At 51.3% G+C, this 19641-nt stretch overlaps 2 protein-coding genes across 4 annotated transcripts in view; both read right to left on the reverse strand.

Moving 5' to 3' along the window:
• Positions 1 to 722: 722 nt before the first annotated feature.
• Positions 723 to 11322, reverse strand: canx (calnexin). 3 transcript variants are annotated; one of them, XM_011493271.3, is made up of 15 exons: positions 11200 to 11322; positions 6276 to 6509; positions 6067 to 6140; positions 5924 to 5982; positions 5616 to 5757; positions 5468 to 5549; positions 4938 to 5130; positions 4681 to 4870; positions 4501 to 4614; positions 4240 to 4396; positions 3952 to 4167; positions 2997 to 3116; positions 1865 to 1970; positions 1737 to 1795; positions 723 to 1669 (listed from the first exon to the last, which is right to left on the reverse strand). In XM_011493271.3, exons 2-15 carry the CDS (start codon positions 6504 to 6506, stop codon positions 1613 to 1615), a joined length of 1800 nt encoding a protein of 599 aa, XP_011491573.1. In that variant the 5' UTR covers positions 6507 to 6509; positions 11200 to 11322; the 3' UTR covers positions 723 to 1612. The 3 variants fall into 3 exon arrangements, with proteins under 3 accessions (XP_011491573.1, XP_004084971.1, XP_011491572.1); XM_004084923.4 differs by having other exon boundaries at positions 723 to 1666; positions 1865 to 1973; XM_011493270.3 differs by having other exon boundaries at positions 1865 to 1973.
• Positions 11323 to 13373: 2051 nt separating this feature from the next.
• The window catches only part of mgat4b (mannosyl (alpha-1,3-)-glycoprotein beta-1,4-N-acetylglucosaminyltransferase, isozyme B), a 47943-nt gene continuing 41675 nt past the window's right edge, over positions 13374 to 19641 (reverse strand). The window contains exons 9-15 of the mRNA XM_023959425.1: positions 18422 to 18552; positions 18241 to 18348; positions 17141 to 17334; positions 16991 to 17069; positions 15732 to 15819; positions 14442 to 14554; positions 13374 to 13935 (exon numbers count right to left, since the gene is read on the reverse strand). Coding sequence (XP_023815193.1) covers positions 13912 to 13935; positions 14442 to 14554; positions 15732 to 15819; positions 16991 to 17069; positions 17141 to 17334; positions 18241 to 18348; positions 18422 to 18552 — 737 coding nt within the window. The 3' untranslated portion in view covers positions 13374 to 13911. The remainder of the gene's footprint in view (positions 13936 to 14441; positions 14555 to 15731; positions 15820 to 16990; positions 17070 to 17140; positions 17335 to 18240; positions 18349 to 18421; positions 18553 to 19641) is intronic.

Raw genomic sequence — 19641 nt, forward strand, 5'->3', positions numbered from 1 at the left:
CACGGTGGAAAAAGTATTATCTGAGCTTCTTCATCCACTAAATCATCTTCAAATGGACACGCCATGCTGCTTCACCTCTCTGAAAACAAACCAACCTTCAACTAAACCTGCTCCGGACCAGGTTATGTTCAGAGCATGAGTTGCTATGGCAACTTGACCTACCCTGAAACATACCTCCATTTCTGGAACAGAAAGCTGAGGTTATCAACTTCCTTAGCCTCAAACTTACCCTTATAACTAAAACCTGCCTTCTGGATACCCGCCTGGGGCCTGTTTCAGAAAGGAGGTTAAGTGTAAACTCTGAGTGTGTTAACCCTGAAATCAGGGAAACCCTGGGTTTTCCGTTTCAGAATGGGAGGTTTGTTAAACCAGAGAAAGCAGAGTAAAGTTGAATGGTCAAAGTTGATGGTTCAAACACCAGAGCAAGACTGGAATACCTGAACTCAGGTAAAAGGAGCAGCGACTGAAGACTTTTGGCAGTTTCTGTAGAAAGTGGGAGATGTAAACACAACTGCCCCCCGATGAAAGGTTCTGAGCGTCCACACGTGGAGAGTCCGACAACCATGTAGACCCTGCAGGACCAGCACAGACTGCCTGTGGCCATCTTCATGACCTGACCCAAACAGGGTCTCCGCTTCTTTGTTGGGAGGACAGACCAATTAAAAAGGAAGCCCCACCCTGTGGGCGTGGCCAACGAGCTTCTAGACAGAGTCTGCACTGGATCTGGTTCCATTTGGCCTTTTTATTCAAAACAAATTGGACTCACACGTACACACACACACACACCAGCCTGCATCATCACAGTATTTTCTAATCTTGCGGCGTGTTGGTCCAAACGGGCCGGGCCAGCACACGGAGGCGACTAAGAGTTAAAGTTTTACCAGCAGGTCCAGAGTTCAGTGCTCAGTCTTTGAACGCATCGCTGCACTGCAGAATGGGGGGGGTCCACAGTGCTGCTGATCTACAACCAAGGACGAAGCTGCAGCTCCTCAGTTCACCAGGGGGCGGAGTTAGACGTGAAGGGTTTTCTGCCGTTAGGGGCGGAGCAGAGGACGGCCACGGCGGTGACGGACTGCCTCGCCATGACATCACATGATCAACAGACAAAAACCACAGCGTGGGATCGGGGGAGGGGGTCAACATCATCACGGTGAGTTTACTTCTGTCTAACAGGACCGCCAAAAGCCCGGTTCTGACCCGAGACAGGCCACAAGAACAGCAGAACCTGAGGATCCGTCAGGTTGAAGTTTTCAAAGGAAGCTTCCAGCTCGTGTTCTGATGTTCTGATCCGGTTTGGGGTCCGGCAGCTAAACCTTTACTTCAGAAACTAGCAGCTGTTAGTAGTTAGTCTGGTCACTAGGTGGCGAGGGGGCTGGCTGACCGGCGGTCCCTGGAGCAGACTGGCAGAGGTGGGGGCGGAGCCTATTCAGGAATGATGCAGGAAGTATTAGTGAATCTCAGGTAAATGCTTTCAGTCACACAGACTCAGTCCTGCTGGACTTTCTCTCCGTCTGGAAGGGTGGCCAACGTCCCGCTGGTGTCGCTGCTTCACTGGTTCCTTTGAGGAGGAGGAGGAGGAGATGAGGAGGGGGAGGGGAATCGGACCGACACCTCAGTCCTTCCTGGTCCGGTTCCTGCGAGATCTTCGAAGCTCATCTTCCAGCTTCTGCTGAGAACACAGAGCGCTTTGAACCAGAATTCAGAAGAAGGTGCGGTTCTGCGGACCTGCTCCTCACCTCATCCGCCGCCTCATTCTGCTCCTCCTCTTCATCGTCTTCATCGTTCTTCTCTGCAGCTGGAAGAAAGCAAAATTTAGCCAGCAGGAAGGGGCGGAGCCTGAGGAAGGTGGAGATGAGGAATCCACCTGGACTCTTCTCTTCTTCCTCCTCCTCCTCCTCCTCCTCTTCCTCCTTCACGTCAGGCTGCGGTTCGTCCGTCTTCTTGTAGTCTGCCGGAGACGCCGTGCTCTTCTTCTTCACAGCAAACACAGAGAGGTTAGCAGCTCAGCGGATCACGGGCCGGTCCAGAACTATCACTGACACCCCAAAGATCCTGGACTCTGACCAGAGGACTCCCGCCACGCCGTTTCCCCCCTCAATCATCTGCACCGGACCAGCTGCTCACAGTTCTGCCAGATGGTCCTGGTTCTGGTTCAGAACCACTTTGTGTTCTTCAGCTTCGGGAGGTCATTTGAGGCTTCTAAAGGACAGAACCAGGCCGCCATATCCCGTCAGCTCTGAGTGTTTGCTACTGCCTTTTGGGACAGGAAGCAGGTCCAGGACTGGTTCTGAAGGTCCATGAGCTCAACCTTCAGGACTGGTTCTGAATAGAACCTGTTCTGAAAACACAATGGCTGCTTCCACTCACTGGTTTTCACCTGAAGCGTTGGCAACAGGTGAGTTCACCTAAGTAGAACAAATCCTGACCCGGGATGTGGAGCGGCCTCAGGTCCAGACCCCCCAGCACAGACGGCGGCAGATCAGGACTTTGGAGACGTCTGCTCAGTGTGAACAGCAGAACACAAACTACACCACAGCAGCACAGACGCACAACCACAGGAGGCTACGCTAACGGCAGCAGTCACCGGGCCAGAGGGGGCGGGGCCGGTTGGCGTTCCGGCCCGGTCCAACTCCTCCTGTAAGCCGGTCAGGCTGAGGCCAGCGTGAGCCGCAGAGCTCTGTGGACAGTCCGTCAGAAGGTTAAGCAGGAGGCGCCACTCTCAGAGAACAAGGCCCCGCCCCCTTAAAGCAGCGGCTGTGAAGATGTGCATGTTCTAAACCTGAACCAGGGTCAGAACCAGAACTTGGACCAGAACTTAACCAAGTTCCACATGATCAAACCGGGTCAGAAGCCACTGAACTCCATCCTGGTTTTCGATCAGCTTTACTGATCGTGGACTTTCTACAGATTCACATGGACACATGTGTGTGTGTGTGTGTGTCTGTGTGTGTTTGTGTGTGTGTCTGTGTGTGTTTGTGTGTGTGCGCGTGAGTTACCTTGCCGGAGCAGCAGAACACAAACAGCAGGACTAGCGGCAGACCGACGGTTAGAACGTAGACGATCCAAAGCCACGGGCGCTCCTCTGCAGCCGTCAGCATCTGAGCAGCCAGACCAGGCTGCAACCGCACACACACACAAAGACACAGACACACACACCGAGACACAGACACACACACGCACACAGAGACAAACACACACACAGAGACACAGACGCACACACACACACAGACACAGAGACAAACACACACAGAGACAAAGTCAGCACACTCCCTCAGTCATTCTGGTCCACAGTCTCATCCCCTCCCGTCTGGATGACTGCAACTCCCCCTCATCTGGACCCCCCCCCCCACAAAACTACCACCAGAACTCTGCTGCTTGGATCAGAACCCAAACCCCCTCCTCTCTGCAGAAGCTCCACTGGCTTCCATGTAGCCACTCCCACCTGCTCCCTTAGGTCCGCCTCCTCGCTCCAGCTTGTTATGCTGCCGCTCGGCTGGTCACCATGGGGGGCAGAGCATTCAGCCGCTCTCCTTCAGACTAGCACCCCCCCCCCTCATTAATTGATGATTCTATGGTTTTGTTCTGCTTTAATGTTTCTTTTACTTGTGTCGTATCTGTAAGGAGACTATGGAGTCTAGATGATCAACACATCCATCATTATCAGAAGTTCACGCCAGCGTTTCATGGAGGACCTTCTGCTTTGCGTCGTACTTCGTCTCCAAACTCATGACGACCGTTTCCGACCATCCAGAACCTTTTCCTGCTGATCAGATTCTGTTTGGTCGTCTCCTGTTCTCGGTTTGGACCAGAACTTGGTTTTCCTTTCGGTACATTCTCTGAGCATCCTCATGTTCAGAAATGTGAACATAAACCGTTTCAGACAGTATTCTAACCCCCCCACAGGGACTACATGGTCTTCAACAGAACCGGATCTTCAGAACCAGAACTCACCTCGGCGGCCCCCTCTGCGGCCTTCTTCAGCCCCCAGCCGTCAGCGGCCCAGCGGTCGGCCGTGTTGCGGTCGTTGGTGATGAAGAAGTTATCAAAGAAGATGTCGGAGGTCATGGACCAGAGCTCCAGCCCCACGGCGCTGAAGGCCGTCATCCTGAAGGGCTCCAGGTCCTCAAAGAAGGCCGGGTTGGGGATCTTCCTGGGTTTCCAGATGCCCTGAAGGTCAAAAACCTTCAGCTTCGCGGATCTGGATCCTCCAAAAACCAACCTACGGGGCCACAGACTCACCTGGTAGTTGGGGTTGTCGATCATGGGGGCCTTCCACTTGCCCTTGTGGTTGGGGTTGTCAATCATTGGTCGTTTCCATTCACCGCAGCCGGGGGCGCTCTCGCAGGCGGGGTTGGGGATCTGGGGAGCCTCCCATTCGCCGTCCATGTCCTCGTCCCTGACGGACACGCAGACGGGCGTGGTAAGGGGGATCTTGCTCTTACGAGCCAATCAGAAGCAGGAACACAGAAGGAGGGGCAGGGGGTTGTCATGGTAACTCACCAGTCGTCAGGTTTGACGGCGTCAGGGTCTCCGATGTACTCGGGTTCGTCGTCCAGCCAGCCGTCCGGTTTGACTGCGTTGTCGTCGGGGATCTGGGCGGGGGCGTCCTCGTCCCTGAGGAGAACACAGGCTGAGCGTCGGGGAACCCTCCCAGAGCAGAACCGGGGTTCTGAGGCTCACCAGTCCTCGGGCTTCACAGCGTCCGGATCTTGGATCTTGGGCCTCTCGTCCCAATCCTCCGGTTTGTGGTCTTCGGGGTCCTCGATCTCAGCAGGGGGGTTGACAGGTGGGGTCATGTCCTTGAGCAGGTTCCCGCTGTTGACCACCGTCTGGTCCACCAGCACCTCAAAGCTGTTGTCGGGGTTCACCACTAGAGGGCGACACAGGGGTTAGAGAGCGTGGACGAGCATCCACCCGGACTGCGTGGCGCGGCGTACCCAGACTGAACAGGTGCGTCTTCTTGTCGGTGAAGTAGGAGCGCAGGTCAGCGTCGGGCTTCTTGGCGTGCTTCTCTTCGTACTCTCCCGTTTTTGGGTTCTTGTGCCTGAAGATGAAGTGCAGCTTGTAGTCTTCCCCACATTTGTCCGGTCCAAACATGATGGTGTACGGGGTTCTGTCCACGAACTGGTCCTGCAGGACCATCAGAGGTTAGCATCAGAGGGGGAGGAGGGTGTGTCTGTGTGCGTGTGTGTGACTGCGCATGTGTTAGATCAGGGGTCCCCAAATCCAGGCCTGGGGGGCCGGTGTCCTGCATGTTTTCCAACCACCCTGCCATTGAAGCTCCTTATTGGCTAACACCTGAACCAGGTGCTCAGCAGCAGGCCGGGCCTCAGGTTCTGGATTTGGGGACCCCCGAGTTAGAGTTCCAGGTCGTTTCCTGTCTGCAGATGCTAAATATCTTTCAGTCCAACCGCACCGGCTGAATATGATTGAGGTCAAAGGTCAACGTGAAGCCTTTGGCACTGACCAGGTTGAGCTCCGGCGTCTCTGTCAGCAGCTTGACATAGGCGCCGCCGCAGTCGATGCCAGACTGGAAGTTGACCTCGTACCTGAGAAGCAGAGTCAGAGTCAGGGGGCGGAGTCTGAACGACGCGCTGCAGAGGAGCGGCTCTTACTGGACGATGAGCGGTTTGGTGTCGAAGGTGAAAGGTCGCAGCAGCCGGGCAGAGATGGCGTGATGTTTAGCGCGGGACTTCAGGACCAGACCTTTGTCTCCGGGGAGCTTACTGTCCTTCATCTCCTCCACGGCCCATTTCCCTGTGATCAACATCATCGGGAGCGATTAGCCCCCCAGCTAAGACCTCGTCTGGAGAGACCGTTAGGGTCTCAGAGAAGCTCCGCCTTCATTTATTCACACAGAACCAGGCAGACGGGCCTGTGCGACAGGAAAACCAGGCAGCATCAGCCGTGGACCAGAACCCACCGTCATACTTGGCGATCTCTTCGTCGGCGGCGTCCTTCTTGGCCTTGGACAGAACCCACCTGCAAGCAGACAGAAGCGGGTTTGGAATCAGTCGGCCTGTCAGCTCTCAGGTCCGTTCTGACCGAACCGCGCCAGCAGCTCACCCGTCCAGGGTCCCGCGGTCAAAAGACTCTGCAAAGAAGTGCTCCCCCACCGGCTCCGGGGCCTTGTAGGTCACCTGAAAACCAAGAAGATGAGCCACATCTACATCATGCTGGACCCAGACGTCCTGGTTCTGATCCGACACTCACAGCCCCCATTACAGATGAAAAGTCTAAACTCTAGCCCCCCCTGCTGGTTGTCTGGGTCGTACCTTTGGTACTGGGGGGGTTTTAGGGGCTGGCGGGGCTTCGTCTTCCCCCTCTTCTTCCAGTCCTTCCCCTTCGTCGTCGGTACCGGCCAAACCCAGATCCAGCTCGTCCTCCACGTCCAGGTCATCGTCTAGACCTTCCTCCAGGCCGCCCTCAGCCCAAGAGACGGGGGCCAGACTGAGGAAGAGGAGGCCCGCCGCCACAAGAAGGAACAACGTCACACGCTGATGCATGGTCTGAGGAGAGGAGGAAGAGGAGTCACCTTCACTGATGAAGATCCGCTCAGATTGTTGTGAGAACAAACGGGAAACGCTTTTTCAGAACCCAGAACCTCAGAGGAACCTTCAGGTTCTGAAATGATGGGGTCGCGTGAACAGATGATGGAGGATCAGGTTTGTGTCGTCTGGTGCAGGTCTACGGGTCCCACAGGAGGAGACCTCTGTTTGCCACACCGTATGGCGCCAAGTGACGGCGCCACCGCCCAAATAGGCCTGACCACCGACTGACTGACGGGTCGGCAACCTGCAGCTCTTTCATCTCTGAGCGGCAAACAGGAAAGGCTCATGAAAGGATTTAAAAACACCAACGGGCCGAGCTTTAAAAACATCTAAATGCAGATCAGTTCCAAGTAGAGTTCTAGTGACTATGGACCCGGACAATGTTCTGACCCGGGCAGGACGACGCAGGAGAATTCAGAGAAAATGGAAGTTCCTGAAGGAAACAGGACGTTGAATGGCAGCTGGAATTAGCAAACAACAAAGTCTCAAATGTGGCGAGACATCCCCGAATAAACATGGAGCTTCTCCCCAAAACTTCCTGATCCAGGAGAGAAAACAGATGAATGCTGGTTCATGACGACACACAGCAGTTCCCTCCCTGCTGCTCCCACTGTCCGGTCCGGTGTGAACACTTCAGGCTGAACGTGTGTTCATGAAACCGCATGCATCTCCCCCTTGAACCCACAACACATGCGCGGTGTGAATGTAGCATCGGACCGAGCTGGACCAATCACGGATAACTGACCACGGCGGCGTCTATTGCAAAGAAATGGCGACTGAATTGACTTGATCTGGACGTGGAAGTGAACCGTTTTCTGTGGATGACGTCACACAGACTCAGTCCAGTTCTGCGATACAGTCTCTGGCTCAGACGCTGCAAAACCTAAATGAGAGACATCTATTTGTGACGCCCTTCCTAAACGGTGAAAATGCGTCCTTATCCTCAGTCGGACTTTGACACAATGCAGCTCTTTTGTTTGGACCTTCCCATTTCCTTCACAGCTGTAATCTACCTGAGGTCAGTGAATGCAGCGTTCATCAGGTCACTATATTCTATAACCACCACCACCTCTACCTGCCTCTAGAGCAGGGGTCGGGAACCTTTTTGGCCAAGAGAGCCATAAACGCCACATATTTTGAAATGTAATTTCGAAAGAGCCATACAATAATGTAGTGTCCCTTTCCCACACTGAGGCACGGAGACTTAACCTCTTTTAAAGTTCTTTATTCCGATTACTGCAGACCGCAACGAACGCCGTACAATTAATTCAGCAACTCCTGAATCTCTCCCGCCGAGACGAGTGCGCTTCTCCCAACTTTATATTCCCCTGCTACCCCTGCAGCCCCTCCCATTTCCCTTATTTGGCCCATAGCTGAACCCCATTGGTCCAAACTACCTAACAACAGGCTGAGCGACAGAACTGAGAGCCAATCAGATCTCTGCTTGACGCGTTCAATGAACTCCAGAACTTTTAACCTGGCCCAACAGCCATCCAACTCAGTCCGCGACAATTTGTTTAAAACTAAAATACAAGTGAATGTGTGCATTTGATTTAATTTCAACATTTTTAAAATACAATAAGTCTGTGGATTCTTTTTAATAACATCGTTATGCTGTTGCTAATAAATGGTGAGTATTTCTCGTGGTAGTTTTGCTGATGGTCTAGTCTGGTTGATACGAGGTGAGTTTCTGCTTCATGCAGGCGTTGAGACTTTAAACGTGATCGTAGGTCTGAATGTTCTGTAGATGTGACAAAGACTGCTCACATGCAGACGGGGAGCCAAACACACACTCACACGCTGCAGTGAGTGACGGGCAGCAGGTTTTACGTATTTACAATCCCTGCGCGATTCACCTGCTGTCCCCACAACACCTCAGCCCCACCCTCTGCTTTCTCCCTCACACATCCCGTCCCCGCATCTGCGCGCTCTTTCTCAGAGACGGGAGCGCGCAGTTTTAGGCACGGCAATTCACAGGTTTCCAGCTGGTACAAACTCTGTGAAATAATAGATAATAGTAAACTGATAGCGCTGGCGCAGATTTCTCTCTCTAAGCACCGCTACTACTGCGCGCCTCTGGCATCGCATCGCGCCCGAGAAGGACTGGTCTAATGATAAAAAAAAAAACTATAATTAAAGATTTGTCTGCGAGCCACATGTGACCATCAAAAGAGCCATATATGGCTCGCGAGCCATAGGTTCCCGACCCCTGCTCTAGAGTCTACACCACAGTCCTGCATCCTCCTCCAACCCACACCCATCGCCATGGTGACCAGCCGGCACCCACAGGACACACCCCCTTAGCGTCTTCATCTTTAATGAGATTACAGCCTCTGGGATTACTGCAACACCCCACGGATTAGCAACTCTGCATGTCAACCCTGGTTAGACCAACCCCCCCATACCTGCCACACCTGAGCTGGAGGGAGGGGCTACGGGACACTGAAGGACCCCGCTGTAGCCATGGAGACAGACCCACTCAGGTTGGGGGGGGGGGTCCAGAAAGTCCTGCAGGACTGTTTTCCTGGTCTGGGCCCACACGCCTACTGCACAGCTGACAGTAATCTGATTACCCTGTTGCAGGATTAGCCTGGAGGCTCATGGGAACACAGAGGGACAGGACCCCCCCTCCCAATGTCTCTGAGCTGCTCCTCGATGCTCCAAACATTCAGTTTTCTACGCCATCCTACCACCTCACAATCATCGGATCAAACCAGAACCAGAGAAGCTGGAGGTTCCGCTCATCCGTGTCCTGGTTCTCCTGAATCCGGGTTCTGGTTTCTGCTGACGCGTCAGGCGTTCTGCCACAGGAAGAAGACCGACCACGAATGCTCAACAGCTTTCAAACCACTCCCCGGTCCTTCTGGCTTCTGCGGGGGCAGCACGCTCTCCGGCCGGATCCGATTGGCCGATCAACCGGCAGTTCAGACCTGACCTCTGACCTCTGGGTGAAGACGCTCTGAAGACGCCGGATTCTCTAATCCGTCAGAACAGCCGCTTCAGCCTGCAGGACATCTGCGGCTCCACGCCCTCGCCGCCACAGGCCAGACGCTTAGACCGCCGCTGCAGCAGCGCCTGTCCCTGCAGAACCCCCCACGCTTTCACTGCGCTCATGGCCTGGTGGTCAAACGTCTGACCTTACTCTGACCCATTAAAAGGTAAAACGTGTTCCTGGTTCTGGACGGAGACATTAGAATAAACGTTTCAGCGAACAGGAATGTGAAAACTCCCCAAGACACAAGCTGTGGCGTAGCGGGTGTCCTCCATTTGTTGACCAAACACTAAATCCACACGATGGAGGATCTTCTGAAGGTTCAAACCCCAAAACACAGAAGCAGGAGACTGATGTCAAAGCAGCATGGTCCCAGCAGAACATCCAGATGTTCACTTTTACCGCAAACATGAGGAACTCTGGCCTTGATGAGAGCCGCAGGCTGCCGAGCCGTCTGTAAGGCGGTGGTCGGGCCTGTGTAGGCAGTTACGCCGTCACTCAGCGCCATAAAGCGTCTTACAGTGTGGTAAACATGAGAACACGTGAATGTGACACGCTAAATAAAAGCAATGGAAAGTGAAAATGGTTCAGACGCTCCACCTCATTTACAGGCAAAGCGGTTCACTCATCACCAAACAGGACCGGCGGGTTACATTTCAACCACACAGGTCTTCACCCAGACAGTCCAGGAGCAGGAAGCTCTGGTTCAGAGGCTGCTCGGCATCCCGGTGGCAGCAGGGGGCACCGACACCTTCTCTGGGGGGCGGCTGGTCCCAGGGTTCACCTTGGAGACCAGGTCTCATCCGCCACCAGCACCTTTAGGACGGACATCTGGAGCTTTTTGGTGACGCGTCCCATTCCAGAGGAACCCAGGGGTCTCCAAGCCCGATCCTGAGCTCCTGCCCCGCTTCAGTATCACTGCTCACCTGGATCAGGTGTGTTCAGTCATTCAATCCAGCTCACCAGGAACCGGGTTGGAGGTTCTGGATTAAACTGTGGAACCGGCGTTTCTGTGGTTCCTCTGAACAGGCAGCACTTCACTTTCTGGACGGATCTCTCAGAACTTTCTGCTGTGGTCAGAACCTCAAGAACCTGGAGGATAAAACTGACCCAGTTTCCCTTTCAGGTCGCATCTTATGACAGCGACAAAGGCAGGTTCCGAAGACAGAAGGTTCTGGAACAGGGGAGAACCCTACAACCCGGACTCCAGCTTTTCGGGCTTTACAGTGTCGTCCTGCCGGTTAATTAATACCGGGAGGGGTCCGTTTATTAAGAAACAAGCATAACTTAAATAACGCGTTCAAGAATCGTTCGAGTCCCGGGATCGAACTGCTGCCCCGGTGAAAACACACTACCAGCCCGGAACAGCCGCTGCCCGCCGGCGCTCGAACCAAACACGTGAGGACGGGTTCATTCAAACCCAAAGACAGTTCGAGTCCGGGTTCTGGAGGTTCTCGGTGCAGGAGGCCCGGTAGCAGCGACCAGCCTGCTAACTAAGCTAGCAGCGGTTAGTTAGCCGCCGCAGCAGCGCCGCGGGTTCGGCGTCCATCATGGCGTCAAGCATTCCGACACAAACCGAGACATTTACACCGATTTTATAGCGAAGTTCGTCAACGTTTTTTCGAAAGGACGCCACATTTCCGTCTCTTAGCTTACCTCGGCTGCTCGGTATGACCGCCTGGGAACCACTGAGGGGGGTCACGTGGGACACGGCAGGCTACGGACCGCTCTGCTCTGACGCCGATTGGTCACTGGGAGGACCCGTGTGGGCGGGCCCTGTCAACTGTCATCTGCTGATTGGTGGGAGGACGCTCTGGTCAGACCTCCCCTCGGAGCTGCATCTCGTGGACGGCGGTGATTGGCCAAAATCCCACAGGAAGTGAGCGCTGATTGGTTGTAGAAATTATCACTGAGATTGAAGGGAATCGTTCTTTACTCCGGATCTGATTTAAATCTGTATTTAGTTAAATATTGATTTTACCCCCAAATCTGTGTGTGCGTGTGACATTTACACAACATCCACTCAAATCTGCAAAATGTTTGTGTTTCTGTTTTGTGTTGAAGGTTGGACTCGTTCACACGTGAATACATCATGAACACACCTTTTTCATTTTATTCTTTGATTTTAACATTTAAGTCTGGCTGGGACCTAAAGGTGGATCAAACGGAATATTTCTGCTGTTCTCGGATACTAAAACAAAGATTTGTTGGTTCTAGTTATTGAATAAACAATGATTAATAAATGTTAAAATCTTGAAGTCCAGGGGGGTATTCCCGAAAGCATGTTTAACTCCACTGACTTTAAGCCTGAATTCTGGCTGAAATCTGCCTGAACTTGCTTACTCTGGGTATGTCGGTTCCAACAGACCGGATATGAGTTAACGTAATTACGCTCCACTTGGTAACCCTGGGTTAATGCTCGTGCACAGCAGGTACATTAAGACATTCTCAATGGATCGCTGATTTCTGGAGTCACCATGGAAACGATAAAAAGAAAGTGCTATACTTCAGTGAGACGGAGTCTGAGATTTTAATGACGGCGTATGAAGATTATACGTCCATCAATAAAGTAACACGGCTGCATCATCAGCAAAAGAAAGAGTTTCTGCTTGTAGTAGAAGAACAGACAAAGTAAACGCACGAGTTTCTGATCTTATTTCCATTTTCCTTGTGACGCATATATATATATATATATATATATATATATATATATATATATATATATATATATATATATATATATATATATATATATATATATATATATATCTCTGACTCTCTCTCTCTCTCTCTCTCTATATATATATCTATCTTATGTTCTGTGTTTTCATTGGTCGGTTCGATGAATGTGATTGGAAGAGAGTGGGTGGAGGCGGAGGAACCAGTGTTTAAAGGTGTGTTGTGAGAGCGCGTGCGCACGGAAAGTGAATGAGGAGTCAGGGCAAAGCTTCAGTTTTGTGCTGTTTGGCGTGACAAGATGTGACATTGTAACATCCACCCGGACGTTACAATGTCACAGCTGCCCAGCAATAGTATTTGTACTCATTTAAGTTTTTAACTACTAAAGAATATATGCAGAGATCAATATTTACATGTTTGCTGGTTTTGTAAACAATTAAGACTGTATAATTTATAAATGTCACTTTCGCACCATAAAAATATTCCATCATAATTACTTTTCTTTTTTTTTAACTAAATATATGTCGGAGGAAAACCAAATCAGGTCAAATGAACACAAACTCCAACAGGAATAAATGGATAAAGGATGAAAAAGACGTTTGTAACAGACCGATAACTCTTCCTGTCAGTGTGAACGGGTCGTTCTTCCAGGACACGCCCATTCGGCCTGTAGCGGTGACCGTCACGTGACCTTCACCCGTGGGAGTCGCTCCTCCCGGCTGAACGTCTTCAGCTTCGTCTCATCGTTTCCGGCTCCTGATGGCAGAGCTTCATCTGCAGGTGAGGATGATGGAGTTCATGCCCAGATGGGATCGTGTCCACCTGACGCGTCTCTGACACTGACGCAGGCTCCTTCTGTAGACCAGACCTTCACCAGGACTAAGACTAAGAAGCTAAGACTTCACACAGATCTTAGCTTTTATACAAGTCTGGAAACTTGACTGAATGAAATATTTTAAATGGAACTTTTCCTGCGCTGGACATAATGGCCTGAATGTTTCAGACCGTGTGACGTCAGGATGATGTTGGCGTCTGCACGGCAGCAGGACCTTCCAGCGGTGACATCAGGAGGCTCAGCTTCCCGCCAGCATGGCGGCTGCACGGGCGTCGTGTCATGTGACCGTCAGGGCAAAGAACCAAACGTGCACAGGTACGGGAAGGGAGCCGTTTATTAGAAACCGTAGTGTTTCTGAGGCGGGCGGAGCAGGTCCGAGTCTCTCCGTGGAAGACCCCAAAAAACACAGGACTCCGTCCTGGAAACCACAGAACAGTGAGAACCCAGGGGAGCCGCCGCCAGCGACAAAGAAACCGCCTTCATCAGCCCTCTAGAGGCTCAAAGGCTGCAGCAAAGGATTCTGGGAATGCTACATAGTTGAATCTGCGCTGCTTCTCATTAAGGCAAAGAGGTGTGTCCACCCCACCCGAGGGACCTCTCTGTGTTGAGAGGGGCTGTCACGGGGGTGGGTGGGCGGAGCCTCACATCCCCAGTGATGCAGAACGTACAGGTGAGTCCAGGAATAATGACAGTATTTGCTCCAGGGAGCCAACCAGGAGAAAGCTTCACCTCCGTCTGTTTCAGTCTGACTCTTGCAGCGCGGAGCTCCGCCCACACGGGGTCACTGCAGGACCACGCCAGCATGGAGTGCCGGGACAGGAGGCAGGGCGGGGCCTACCAACCGGTGGTCAGCTTCACTCTGCTTTCTTTATGAAGATCTGAGGGGACAAACGCAGAACGTTAGGGAAAACGAGACCATCCCGACCTACGGCAATACCAGAGGGACAAAAGTGAGAATCTGCCTATTTATGAAACTAAAGTTTGGGATCGTCTTAATTAAAGTCAATACAAAAACCATCAAAATGTTAAATCTAAAAATCAATCGTTTTTAAAGGTGGAATTTATGAAAGAGTTTGATCTGTGGAAACAGAATGAGAGCGTAAAGCCTTCACTAACAATGAAAACCAAACGCTGGTGACCCAAAATACAAAATAAAAGCATGAAGCCGGCTGCCACACAGATTCAAGCATTTCTGCCACTTTTAGCTTCAGAAAAACATCTGCTGGACTTTCAGCGGCAGACCGCTCTGGAATCCAGTCAAAGCCACGCCATTGTAGACGTAAAACAGGAAGTTCACCTAACACCCAGGCCAAACTACGCTGGAAAGCAGGCGTCCACGACTGAATTCCTCCAGAAATCTTTCAAACTCCTTGGGGATTCTCACCTCGCTGAGGATCACCCACACAGGTGAGTCCGTCACCACAGACAGGCGCATGGCTTCCAAGGGGCCGAAGGTGGGGTTCACCTCCCCCTCTGCAATCCCGTTCTGGAACATTCCTGAAAGAACAAGTATGAGAGGGGCCGTTCGGCATCAGGAGGTCTGTTGTTGGTGTGTTTTCTGAACATGTGATCCTGGAAGCCGCAGTGATGCTCCGCTGCAGAACTACCTTCACCACACTTCTGTTCCCGTTAGCATCTTTGGTGACGACACAAACCAGACAGCCATAAAAACACACAAACGAGCAGACGATCCGAACAGGAAACATCACCATGACAACAAAGCTGCTCCTTCCTCCCTCATCCAGAGGAAGATGAGGAGGACCAAAGCCAGCCTCAAAGGAAACTGGATCAGACTTTCAGAAGCTAACCCAGTTCCCCAGGGTCCATCAGGTGGCGCCGCAGACACGGGCTCTTTGACAAGAAAAGACGGTCATCTGCGTGCGGCATTTGGTTTCAGCTCTTCCTCAATGGAGCAATAATCCCTGCAGGATTACCAGGGGATTATCTTCCAGCGGCGAGGCCTCAGGTACGAGCCACTGTAATCCCACAAAGACCAGCCTTCCTGCTCACGCTGGGTTTATCCTCAGCCAGGGTCCAGATGATGCAGCGATGAAGAGGAGGGTCCAAGCAGATGCTGTTCAGAACCCTGGAAGAGGGGTCCAGCTGGTCTTCCAGAGAGGTGTTCGGCAGAAACGAAGACGTTTTCAGGAAAACTTGACCCACAGAACAGAGGATCCTGCAGAGTCCATCGGCTCAGATCCTGAACGGCGTCATCCAGAAGAAGCTGTGACCGTTTCAGCAGCTGCGTCTGCACCCATGTTTCAGGAATGAAACCCGATCTCTGCTGGATTCTAACCACACAACCATCAATGTCATGAATCTTCAGATTTCTACAGATTGGTGTCCTGGACATGAAAGTATGAAGTGTTAATGACAGCTGCTCCTCTTCCTCCTGAAGGAGCATCTGTGTATGCTGAAGATCCTCTGCAGCTCCATGTCCCGTTTCCATCAGAGGTTTCACTTTCAGCGAAGGTCGGCGTTTTCCAGAGTCGGTTCCCTCTGAACATTTTCAGGACTAGAGGACGTTTCAGAGACAGAACTCTGAGGTCCGACATGAACTGAAGACCAGACGGTCATGAGTCTGGGTCCTGCCAATGTGCTGATGTGACCTCCAGGATGTGAAAAGAATCCAACAGTCGGAGCAGAAGAATGTCCTCCTCTCAGTCTGTCTCACCTATTCTGATGAAGCCGTCTTCCGTGCGATGGTACTTTGGCGTTCGGTCCTTTGCTTCAGTCAGGGCCTCCTTCTCCGCCTGGATGTTCTGGAAAACACAAAGCCAGAGAAACCGATCAAGTGTGTGCCACCAGAGGACCAAAGCCTCATGAGGAACCTGGATTCTGTGCTTCTCTCTGACGTTTAGAAAGCCTTTGTGTCCTGCAGTGACTCAGCAGACAGCAGAACCTCTGCTCCCCGCTGAGGGTTTACAGCTGAGCGCTGAGAAACAAGTTCAGTCTGGACTTTTTCTACAATCAGGTTTCATCTCCATCTGCAGAGTTTTATGGTTTCCACTGCTTGGAACCAGGTCAGCGTTGCCATGGTAACTGCCTCCACCCTGCTCTCAGTGAAGCTTGATTTTCCGTCTCAGCAGGAGCTGCACCTCCTCTGCATCACGCCTCCCCTCAGCTCCTGCAGCAACTCTGGGCTCTGTTCGGCCTTCAGAGGTCTTTCAGAGTTGCCCCCACCAGCCCCAGTGCAGGGGGAGCACGGGCTGACGGGAATCTGTGCTGCTGATGGGTCGGTGCGGCTGAAGAACGTCTGGCTCTGAAAGACGGCCTTTGGGAGGGAACATGGACCTCCGTCATGCTTGGAGCCTGCAGGAACGCTGCACAGCTGCAAACATCCCTGAGGGGGAGGAGCTGGGCGGATGTGAGGGCGGGGCCAGTGAGCATCTTACCCTTGGGGGTCAGGTGTGTCTTACCTGAGACTAGAGGGGTAAATTCAATTCAATTCAATTCAACTTTATTTGTATAGCCCAAATTCACAACATCATGAATACATAGAGTTCAATAGGAAAATACTAAAATGAACTAACAAACTGACTAAACTAAACTGGCATCCCTGCCCTCAGACCCTCCTTAAATGCATCCGCCTCTTCCTCACAGGATTTCTGCACAAACCACCAGGTTTATCAGATGTTCAACAGCCCCTCCTCTTCAGAAAAGGGGCACTGACCAAACTGAAACCAGTTTTTGGGGGCTTCCAGTGTCCGTTTCTGTAGCTTCTACGGTTCTAGAACTCCAGATTTCAGCTTCTGGAGTCCTTCAGCTTCCAGATGGTGGAAGAACCTTCAGCTCAAACCAAATCAAATCAAATAGATCAAATCAGCTAAAAGACTCAAAGGATTCAAACAAAAACGTTTTCTACTCATGACTTGATTTGTTTATGTCTTAATGCTCCTAAACGCCTCCGAGCTGCAGACAGCAGGAACTCACGTCGAAGGGCAGCACCTCCACAGACGTGTTGAACAGTTTGTCTCCTGGATGCTCGATGTTTCCGCTCCGAAAGAAATACCTGAAAACACCAGACAGAAACTTTAAAACAGCCCCTCTGAGCCGCCCCCATCCCCCCCCCCCAACGCCCACCTCTCGATGCGGACGGGGCTGAAGAATCGTATCCTGATGAAGTCCCCAGCCACTGGGGTGAAGGCCCAGAAGAAGTCCTCCCCCAGGTAGGCCTTCTCCAGGGTGAAGTGCTGGTAGGTCTTCAGGCTGGTGGTCACCTCTGCCAGCGGGTTGGCGTGGCCTTTGTGCAGCGCCTGCTTCCCAAAGTCCTTATCCTGGACACAGGATGTCACCAAAGACTCAGACCGGCGTGCTGCAGATGACCACTTCCTGTCTCTACCATCCCAGAGACTCTCAGCAGCAAGGATGGATCCCCATGGAAACCTCCTGAAACGTGAACACTTCTGACAGAAAAGGGATTTTAGGACGTTTCTCTAAACGACACCATGATCGCATGGGGAGGAGCTCTTATTGTGAAAGGACCAGCAGCAGAGCAAAGCCACAAAATAAAACGTGTTTCAGTGTCAGCCTGTTGTTTCCTAAAATGTCTCATTTTAAAGCAAATGTCTTCAAAAGTTACAGTTTTGATCATTTATGAATAAAACAAGAAGAACTTACAAAAGAACCTTCAGAACGTGTATAAAAAACGGTTTAAAAGCCTACAGAAAATCTTAAAAACTGACATTTTCTTAAAGAAACACAAAGTATGCCTGATGAAGATGATGAAGATGAATCCTGAAGTTTCTTTTCACAGTAAAGATCCACATTCTGGTTTCTTGTGCAGATGTGGACTCGGTTCTACGAGGGCGGAGCTTCAGATGGACCCACACTACACTGATGTCACACCTGTAAGAAGATCCTGGTCCAGATCACTGCTGGTGATTTTCAGAATAAAACCTTGATTTTCACAGTGTTTTATTCTGAAAATCCCCTCCTGGCAGGAGGTTTCCTGTCCCGCTCTAGACTATGACATTAGAAGATCGTTCTTCGTTCTGATCAGCTGGTTTGACGGAGAAGTGGCGCCGCTGCATCCTCTACACGTCTGCCCCTTTGACCCGATGGAAGAACGTCTTCCTCTAACGGTCTCAGTGGAGTTTAAAGCAGACGTCTGGATCCTGATTGGTCAGAAGGTGAGGCGATGGAGCCTCCCCATGAAGATGGGACGGTTGTTCCTGATCTACCTTCAGTTTCTGGATCTTCCCTGCCAGAGAGGAGTGGGTCCCGACGTGCTGGAAGAGCGAGGGTTTGAAGCGGATCCTCAGGTTGGCCTTCTGCCGGTCGCAGTGTTTCTGGTGGAGACAGACGGGTCAGAACGCCATTGCCCTCTGATGGGGCCTCTGTGGACCACGGGCAGGAACTCACCGCGTCCTTCTCCGGGTTGCAGACTTTGACCCACATGATGTGGTCCAGCAGCCAGTCGATGGGCTTGTCTCTGTAGAACATCAGCATGAACTCCACGATGAGCGACAGGTCCGCAGACTTGAACATCTTTCCTGCAAGGAGGACGCGGTCAACTTAACATAGAGGTTGAGAAAACGAGCAAGAAGGTTACCATGACGACCACAGAAGAGGATCCTAATGATCCTGTAGAAGGTTCTAGTGGTTCACATTAGTGTACAAGTCTCTCCATGGCCGAGCACCAAAGTACATCTCTGACATGTTAGTGCCATATGAACCATCTCGTACTCTGAGGACCTCAGGGACCGGCCTCCTGTTGATGCCCAGAGTCAGAACTAAACAAGGGGAATCAGCGTTTCAATATTCTGCAGCTAAAATCTGGAACAGCCTCCCTGAAGTCATAAGACAGGCCTCTTCTGTGTTCATGTTCAAATCTAGACTTAAAACATTTCTGTTTAGCCGTGTATATGACTGAAAGGTCCTATCTGCACTTTTCTTTCCTTTCCTTCCTTTATTTTTAAATCATTTTTCAAATTTTTTTTCTTTTCTTTTTTTCTTTTAAAGTAAATTTTACGTTGATTGTTTCTATGATGTATTGTGATTTTAATGCATTTTTCTGTTTTGTGAAGCACCTTGAATTACTTTGTGTAGGAATTGTGCTATACTAATAAACTTGCCTTGCCTTGCCATTAGGTGTAGTCCAGCCTGACCTTCAGGCGACCTTCAAGTCGCACCTCGACGGTCACAATTCAATTCAATTCAATTCAATTTTATTTGTATAGCCCAAAATCACAACAACAGTCGTCTCGATGGGCTTCGAAGTAAAACATGAAATCAAAAGGATCATGAATACAAAGAGTTCAATAGGAAAATACTAAAATGAACTAACAAACTGACTAAGCTATACTGGCATCCCTGCCCTTAGACCCCCCTTCACGGTAAGGAAAAACTCCCCAAAAAAACGGATTGAGAAACCTCAGGGGTGATGAAGGAGGGATCCTCCCCCAGGACGGACAGGCGATTTACCAGAACTCTTAGAGAAGAATTAACTTATCTAAATCTACAACTACATATATAAAAGTCCAGCAGACGAGCTTCATCCAGCCGTGGTTGAAGGGACAGTCGGGGCGCGAGTCGAGCCGGAGACAGGAACCACAGCCAGGTGAAGGTCACAGACCAGAGCT

This window comes from Oryzias latipes, chromosome 10 (assembly GCF_002234675.1).
Source record: "Oryzias latipes chromosome 10, ASM223467v1".
Lineage (NCBI taxonomy): Eukaryota > Metazoa > Chordata > Actinopteri > Beloniformes > Adrianichthyidae > Oryzias > Oryzias latipes.

Coding starts and splice junctions, on each gene's coding strand:
- canx (XM_011493270.3), bottom strand. CDS start 6,506: ATGCATCAGCGTGTGACGTTGTTCCTTCTTGTGGCGGCGGGCCTCCTC. Junction 6,141..6,275: donor AAACCCCCCCAGTACCAAAG/GTACGACCCAGA, acceptor CTTGGTTTTCAG/GTGACCTACAAGGCCCCGGA. Junction 3,117..3,951: donor CCGCAGAGGGGGCCGCCGAG/GTGAGTTCTGGT, acceptor GTGCGGTTGCAG/CCTGGTCTGGCTGCTCAGAT.